Source organism: Apteryx mantelli, chromosome 11 (assembly GCF_036417845.1).
Source record: "Apteryx mantelli isolate bAptMan1 chromosome 11, bAptMan1.hap1, whole genome shotgun sequence".
Classification (NCBI taxonomy): domain Eukaryota; kingdom Metazoa; phylum Chordata; class Aves; order Apterygiformes; family Apterygidae; genus Apteryx; species Apteryx mantelli.
The window spans coordinates 23,114,359-23,122,814 of NC_089988.1; the positions used below are offsets into that span (position 1 = coordinate 23,114,359).

General features: G+C 53.9%; 1 protein-coding gene across 1 annotated transcript; it reads right to left on the minus strand.

Annotated features, from left to right (window-relative positions):
• Window positions 1–2,927: 2,927 nt before the first annotated feature.
• On the minus strand, window positions 2,928–3,482 carry LOC136993084 (olfactory receptor 14C36-like; the record flags this gene model as incomplete). The annotated part of the gene is made up of 1 exon (XM_067303099.1): window positions 2,928–3,482. A coding segment is annotated over exon 1 (555 nt), but the record flags the coding sequence as incomplete, so codon positions are not given.
• Window positions 3,483–8,456: the final 4,974 nt, after the last annotated feature.

The following is an 8,456-nucleotide window of genomic DNA, read 5'->3' on the forward strand; positions in this document are numbered from 1 at the left end:
CACAGAGAAGAAGCTGGGACATGAACTTTGCCACTAACATGGAGGCAGAGAAGCTCTTGAGTCCCTCACTGACAGAGTCTGATCCAAAGGCCACCTCCCCAGTGGCACCCGATCCACAGGCATCCCTGCCTTGTTGCTGGGCACCCTGCAGCCCCAGGCAGGAGGTGTGCGAGAAACAGAGTGGGGTCTTCAGCCTGCAGGCCTGGCCACCCAGCAGGTGTGGTGGGACCCTGCTCCTCTAGATGAGACTGGGCTCTCCTGCATTTCCCCCGTGTGAAAGCTGCATCCCGTCCAGCTGGGAATACAGCCCGGCAGAGAGTGCCAATGCAGGAAACACGATCTCTGTTCCAGGGTGTGAAGGGGAGGAAAGGGCAGAGGGGGATCTGCTCATGCCCTGGGCAGTGATTCCCTCCCTGCACCCAGGACATCCCTGCTGATGCCCTGTAACCTGTGAGTCTAGGAGATGGGACTCCGGTCTGCTCTGGCTCTAAAGATTTCTCAGTCCTTAAGACCCAGGATGCAAAGCACCAGTCTGTGGACACGTCAGCAGTCAAAGGGCCTGAATGCCTGGTGTGTTCCTGAGAACGTTTCTGCAGTCTCAGAGCACTGGTTTGACTCCTGTTGCCCATGGAGCAGAGACTCATTTGGAGGATGAACTCTCTCACTGTGTAACTCTGAGGACAGGCTTGACCAGGCAGTCCAAGTGCCAGCAAGGCCTCAACCCCACAACAGTGTCCCCTGCCCCTCACTCTGTCCTCCAGCCCCTTCCTCCTAGAGGATTTGGGTTGGGAGGCACCACCAGAGGTCTACAGGACCACGATCTGGTCTGAGCTGGGCTAACTTGACAGTTACATCAGGTTGGTAGGTGCTTTCTCCAGGAGAGTTTTTGAAGATCTTCTGTCCCCTGCCCCAGTGCTGCTCAACTACCATGGATGTTTCTTTATTTTTTCCTTCAACTCCTTTGAAATTTCCCTTACTACATCTTCTCCTTGTTGTCTCTTGTCCTTTCCTCCCCTTGGCCCCCACCCAGACCATCCCATCTACTTTGACTGAGGACAATCACAGCCTCACCTCCAAGCACAGCCTTGCTGGGATCTCCTGGAACCACACAGGCAGACCGTGGTGGCCATCTCCAAGCAGAGCTATGTGCTGCAGGTCTCAGAAGAGAACGTGGTCTCACAAAAGAGCATATGGAGACATAACATGACCCAGGGCAGAGACTGTGGGCTGACACCAGGGCTGAGCCAGGGACAGCAGGCATGAGAAGAGAAGACCTCCAGCAGCTCCTTTCCACACCTGGGCAGGGAGTGATGCACCTGGCAGTGCTCCTGCGAGAGGACACAGCAAGTTGGGGGGGCACTGTGAGCTGCAGTGCTGGGCAACGACCATCTGTGCTGGCTTTGGGAGTCCTGACAGGTGGTGCTGGTTGCTGCAGCCCTTTAGAAACCCACCAGTCCTGCTAGCAGCAGAGAGTCACTTCCATAACTGTCAGGAGCTTCTGGAGTGTCGTGGCTCCCATCTGTGCCTCATCCCTCCACTGATCCAACCCTGTTGCCCTTCACCTGGCCCCAAAACCCCACTGTGCAGGCACTGAACAGAACAGGGTGAGTTTTGGGGTGGAAAAACATCCCACCAGCATGGTCCCCATGACAGCCCTTGGTGCCCCATCTGCCTCGGCCCTCCTGCCTGGCAGTCTCTCACCAGCCCCCACCCAGCCATGTCCCTGTCCCCCCAGGGTTAGCAGAAGGCCATGCTCCAGGGTCTCCTGAGGTCTGAGCCTTCAGAGAGGCCAGGCAGGACTGGCCATTTCCCCCATACACGTGCTCAACCCAGCGGGCATACGGGGCTGGTCACATTCAGAAATCAACCCACACCAGGACCACGGGGAATGACCGGTGCTGGAAATGACTGATACAAGGGTCTGGGTGTGTAAGGAGTTTCCTGGGACAGTTTCTCCTCTCTGTTCAGGCAGCAACAAGCTGGGATGGATCTTGGCACTGAGGCACCCTGCTGAGGGCCCCCATGGGAGGAGGATGATCTAGAGGCCCAGTAGATGGCCCCAGGACCTCCTCTGCATGCTCCCTGACAGCCCTGCAGAGGACCCAGCAGAGGCCTCTTCCTCCCAGTGCTCACAGCTGGACATCCGGTCCTCCAGCTGGGCATGGGCCTTGTCTGGGGGTGAATTTTTGGGTGAGAACCAGCATGCAGGATGGGGGAGGTTGTCTAAAGGAAATGTGCTGGGGACAGGGCATGAGGGTCAGCAGCTTTGGAGGAAGAGCCCAGCCTTTAAGCACTGCACCTGCAAGAACCTTCTTTATTACAGAGATACTGTGATGGAGTCAGCTCTGACCCACTGTTGGGCACAACTTTATATGGGCACCAGGTGAGACAGAGCAGTCTCAGTGAAGGTGGAATGAATCCAAGCATTTGCATAGCAACATGATTACAAATACTAGGAATAATAGTCATAATAAAAATAAAGTGAACAAACAAAGCTCAGTCCTGGTACAGGATCTGTGGGAGTCATTTGTAGAGTGCAATGGCAATGTTACCACTGCTGAAAACTGTCCATGAAGTCATTTTCCTCAGGGCATCTTTGAGCTCCTTGTTCCTCATGCTGTAGATGAGGGGGTTCAGAGTTGGGGGCACCACCGCGTACAGAATAGACACCACCAGATCGAGAGCTGGGGAGGAGAGGGACGGGGGTTTCAGGTAGGCAAAATGATAGTGCTGGCAAACAGGGAGACCACAGCCAGGTGAGGGATGCACGTGGAAAAGGCTTTGTGTCGGCCCTGCTCAGAGGGCATCCTCAGCACAGCAGTGAAGATCTGCACGTAGGACAGCACAATGAAAATGAAACACCCAAAGACTAAACAGCCACTAACCACAAGAAGCCCAACTTCCCTGAGGTAGGAGTCAGAGCAGGAGAGCTTGAGGATCTGGGGAACTTCACAGAAGAACTGGTCCACTGTGTTGCCTTGGCAGAGTTGTATGGAAAATGTGTTCCCAGTGTGCAGGACAGCATACAGACAACTACTGCCCCAGGCAGCTGCTGCCATTCTGACACAAGCTGTGCTGTCCATGAGGATCCTGTAGTGCAGAGGTTTGCAGATGGCAATGTAGCGGTCATAGGCCATGACTGTGAGAACAGAACACTCTCCTCCTAACAAGAAGACAACCAGGAAGACCTGGGCAGCACATCCCAAGTAGGAAATGGCCCTGGTGTCCCACAGGGAATTGGCCATGGATTTGGGGACTGTGGTGGTGATGGAGCTGAGGTCAAGGAGGGAGAGGTTGAGGAGGAAGAAGTACATGGGGGTGTGGAGGCGGTGGTCGCAGGCTACAGCTGTGATGATGAGGCTGTTGCCCAGGAGGGCAGACAGGTAGATGCCCAGGAAGAGTGAGAAGTGCAAGAGCTGCAGCTCCCGTGTGTCTGCAAATGCCAGGAGGAGGAACTCGTTGAGGGAGCTGCTGTTGGACATTTGCTTCCTCGGGGCTTTGTGGACTGTCCAAGGAGGAAAAGACAGTGGCAAGTTAGAGCAGGCTTCTCTGAGCCAAACCCACTCTGTTTCTCACAGAAACCCCCACCTTTCCTCTGCCCTTTACCTTCGCTCAGCTCCCTTTCTGCAGCTCTGTTTACACGGCCTGAGGGTGCCATGCGGAGCAGGGGCCTCTGCCCATGGGCTCCAGAGGAGTCAGTCCTGCTCTGCTGGGGGGTGTAAATGGAGGTGTCAAACTGACCCTGCAATGTGGTGGGATACCTGGGGATGGGCGCTGGGAACTGGGAGCAGGGGACTTGGTCCAGGTACCAGTGGGAAGTTTCCCTGTTTCCCATGATGAGAGCTGAATACAGCTCTCGTGGCAGCTGTGTCTGCAAGAGAAGACCCTTGTGAGGGATTCATCTCCCCTAGCCTTGCCTCTTGAACAGAGGTGTCTGTATCTGAATCAGTCACACCAGCTGCCACTCCAGCAAGGCAGAGAAACAGTCAAGTGAAGGCAGGGGGTGACCTGACCCTTTCTAGATGTCTCTGTCCCAATGGGATAGACCCTGTCCTCACACCAGTTTGCCATGTGCGCCCTTCCTGCAGGCACTGCAGAGGGAATGGGAAGTGACTAGCTGTGATGCACACATGCTGCAGCAGATTATGTCCACCGCGTATGTGGAAGGGCTGTTCAACATTTGGAAACCCATTTTTCTCTTCAAAATGATCACTGGAGGAGTCTGAGGATATACATACATATATATATATATATATGCGCACACACACACACATGCACACGCACACACGTATATATGTATTTTAGATGCCTCCATCTCCCAGTGGGAGCATTCTTTGAGGGGGTAGAAATCTTTGGCATTTCAATTGCTCTCAGCATGAGCCCTTGTGCATACCAAGAGGAAAAAAAGGACTTTCTGTGACTTTGAACAGGGTCACAGGACCTGGTCTGTCCATGAGTCTTGCCCCTCACTGCCCCGCACTTGCATCTCACTCAGATGAAGGACAACCACATTCACAAATTCCTCTAAGAAAGAAATGGGACTAAGCTGGGAGCGGGGGAGTTCAGTGTCACAGTGAAGATTCCCATATTCTACACTCTCAGCCCCGAGATGGAGAGAGTGATGAAGAGTGTGACAAGGTTTCTGACTCACATGACCAGACCAGGGACTCTCAGATCTTACAGAAATGCTCCAGGGAAGCTGTGCTTTTCTGGAAGGCAGCTTGCAGCTTGACAGCACAGCCCCGAGAAGCAGTCAAGGGTCCTAAAGTTGGACTTTCCTAAAAGGAGAGTCAGCTCATTCCCCAACCTCATGAAATGCATTGCCAGGAGCCTCACAGGTTGGAAGGGGATTGGGGCTTCTCACTGCCAGGAAGGGAACACCATGCAGGACACACAGGGCCGGTGTCTTAACTGCAGCTGAACACCCCTAAAAGGTCTGAGAGAAACCTCAGCAAGTCTCTTCATCCTCACCTCAGCCTACAGACAGCACCACCATCACCTTCTTGGCCTCATGAGGGTTTGCCTGACCTGTTCCTTAGAACCTGCAAGCACAGAGATGCCCCTGGACAGGACCCTGCCTGTGGGAGGTTTGTGGAGGGCAGGAATGAGCACACAGAGGGTGGGAGGGGGTCTGTGAGCACTGACCAGGAAAAGACATTGGGACAGAGAAAGAGCTGCCAGCAGGGACAGCTCCAGGCAGCAGAAATGGGCAGGCAGTGAGAGGGAAGTGCAAACAGAAACATTATGGGTGGATGGAGTTGAGCAAGTCATGGTCAGGCCCTGCAGTGCCGACACCTCCCTCAGGGAGCTCAGATCTGCCCTGCAGAAACCTCCCAGCAGCAGGACACTGCCCAGGGCCATCCCCGTGTTTGCAGGTGCTAAGGAGCAGGTCAGACAAACCCAGATGAGGCCAGCAAAGGGGAAGCTGGTGCTCTCTGTAGACTAAGGGGTGGTTGGAGGGACTTTCAGAAGTTCCTAGCAGACACGTTGTCTGCTCCTGGAAACTGTTCATGAGTCTCGGTCTGTTGTCCAAGCCTGACAGCTCCCCTTCTATTTCCATTTTCCCCTTGCCAGGTGGTAGAAAATGTAAAGCACCATGTCAGGAAACTGGCTTCTCTTTCAGGAAATCCCTGCCTTCACTTTCCTTTTGAAAAGTCCCCTTGGAAATGTCCTGTGCATGAGCTAGAGCTATGAGCAGCCCTGACCCACGCACCACCCTCTCCACAGCACACTCAACCTGCCCTGACAGGCTCTCTCCTCCCACCCAGAGCTTCTCCCCGCAGTGCCATGGGGAGCTCCCCGGGCAGGCTGAGTGCTGACCCTCGCAGGCGACTGAGTCACTTAGTTAGGAATGCAGCACCCTGGGGCGCAGAATCACTGCTCCGAATTACAGCCCTGGGCAGACCTGTGTGCAGACCCCAGCTTCACACCCCTGCAGCTTCCTTGGCAGAAGGTAATAGGATGCCCTGTCCCTGAGATGATATGGTAGAGAATCCCTGCTCTGAAGCACCTCCCCCTCCTCTGCACTGGAGAAGCCAGGAGAGAGAAGCTAAAAGTCCTGTTGGTGATGGGATGGGATGGGTTCAGAAGACCCCTGCAGGAACCTCAGTAGCATTGCCCTACATCCAGAGACTTACTGTGTCAGGGGCTATGAAGATTTCTCCCACAAGGAGCTCTCCTCTCTCCTCCCACTCCACACTGCCTTGCACTTCTCTCTGCCTTCTCTCCTCTCATGTCAGCAGCAGCAGGCAGTGCCCGGAGCCCTGCTGCTCTTTGCAGGGGAGCTGCTCCTCCACACAGCAGTCTCTGGGCAGTGCTGCCAGTTTGCCATGAGTTCCCTCTGTCCGAAGAGCCTGGCCCCACTCAGGAGCAGAGGCGTAGCTGAAGGCGTGACTTTCTCTGTCCCTTGTGCTCCCTCCTCCTGGGAAATGTTCACTGCAATAAACTAAAATAATCACTGATGGTCCCTCTCTAAGCACTGAAGGAAGACTGATTCCAGCATTGCAATTTATCTCATCAGAGGATGGTTATCTACAAGAGGTGGAAATGTCCCACTCAGGAAGCCCCTGTTCCCATCTCTTAGCTAGGCAGGACACCTAGATGGGGAGAAGAACAGAGCTCATTGTCCCATGTTGATTCAGATGTGTCAGCTGCGCTTCTAAGGGTACTTTAGAAGGCCCTGGGCTGACACAGGATTCAGATCCTTCCTGTGAGCTCCACAAAAAGCACACAGGAGGTGGCATACCCCTTGCCCAGGCAGAAGTGAACACAGCAGGGATGCCTGCATACAAGATCTTGGTCTATGCTCCCAGTATAATCACTGGAGATTGAGGGTGGGAGTCAGTTGCTCACACACCTGGTGACATTGCGAGACACAGAGGTGGTCCCAGGCATGTGCCAGGGTCTGCTTGCTCTGATGGAGCAACTGTGAGACCCACATCCTTCCAGAGCATGACGTGGGGGCCAGGTGGAGAATTTCTTTGGCCACCTGCAATGATACTAGATGCCAACTGCTACCAGAGCTCCACTCACTAGGAAACTGAGGCACATGCAGATCTCAATATTGCAAACAGTTGATGTCATTCAGTGCTGGCACTTGATTCAGTGACATAGAAATAGGCCTGCAGGGCCATGTCAGATGCCTGGTGTGTCCAGGACATCCACATGTTTCTAGCAGACAGAACATGGGACCTCTAGGAGAACCATGCCCCTTTGTAGTGGTTGCTGGTCAAGTGCCCCAGGGCAACTCAGGTTTCCCACCTGTGCCCAAACAAGTGGATCCCGCCACTGCCTTCAAAGGCAAAGTTTGTACTGTCTGCATTGAATCGTGCTTCATAAACAGGCCACACAGCACACCAAGGTCTCTGCTCTAGTCTCTGCACACTAAAACCCATCTTGCTCTCCTCCCCCAGAAACTCTTCTCAACCCCAGATCATATGAACAGGGAATGGGCTAATGATGACCTCAGGGTGGCTTAAATTGCAGGCTGTCCAGGCCCAGGGACTTCTTCAGGGGCACCTTGTCCTTCCTGGAGATCGCTTCACCTCTGTCACAGGGCACAAACCTGCTGCAGAGTCAGCTCAGGCAGCCAGCCCTCTCCTGCCATTTTGGCACAGCTCAGCTCTGTTTCTCCCCGGCCTTGGGTACTGCAGGGTTTGCCCTCTCAGTGGGAACCTCATTCCACCATTACATTGCCACCTGCTATCTAGGCCAGCATGGCTCTGCTCTGAGATGGGGCCATTGCACACACAGTGTCTTTGGCTCTTGGTAACAGGTTTCACCATGAGCATTCTGCTCTCTGTGCCACAGCTGATGCTCTGCAACCCTAATATATGCAAATGCATGCAGCCTGGGGTAGAGACAGGAGCAGATGGAGATGTACAAGCTTTCACAGTTGTGAAACATCATTGGAATGACTGAGATGTGTTGGGATCGCTCACATGACTGGAGGGCAATGCTTGTGTGGTACAATGTCTTCAGGAGAGACTGTCAGAGAAGATGAGGAGGGAGGATACCTTTTGTGTGAAGGGGCACCTCGGATGTGTGGAGCTCTGTGTGGAGCTCTGTGTGGAGAAGCAAGGGTTTGGGTGAGTGCTTGTGGGTGAGCATCACAGTAGGGGTGACATCATGGTGGGAGCTACAGACCATCTAACGAGGGTACGGAGGTGGATGCAGTCTCCTTTAAGCAACGTGAGCAAGTCTGTGGATCACAGGCCCTGGTTCTTGTTGGGGGGACTTTAATCCCTCTGACATGAACTGGAAGGGCAAACAGCAGAGTGCAAGCAGGCCAGGAGGCTTCTGGAGGGCATCAGGGACAACTTCTTAGCACAGCTGCCTGATGGGCCAGTACTCATGATGCTTTCTTGTATCTGGAAGTTTCAAACAAGGAGGAACTGATCAGTGGTGGGATAGTCAGTGTCATACTTTCCTATAGTGATCATGAGAAGTGGAGTCCC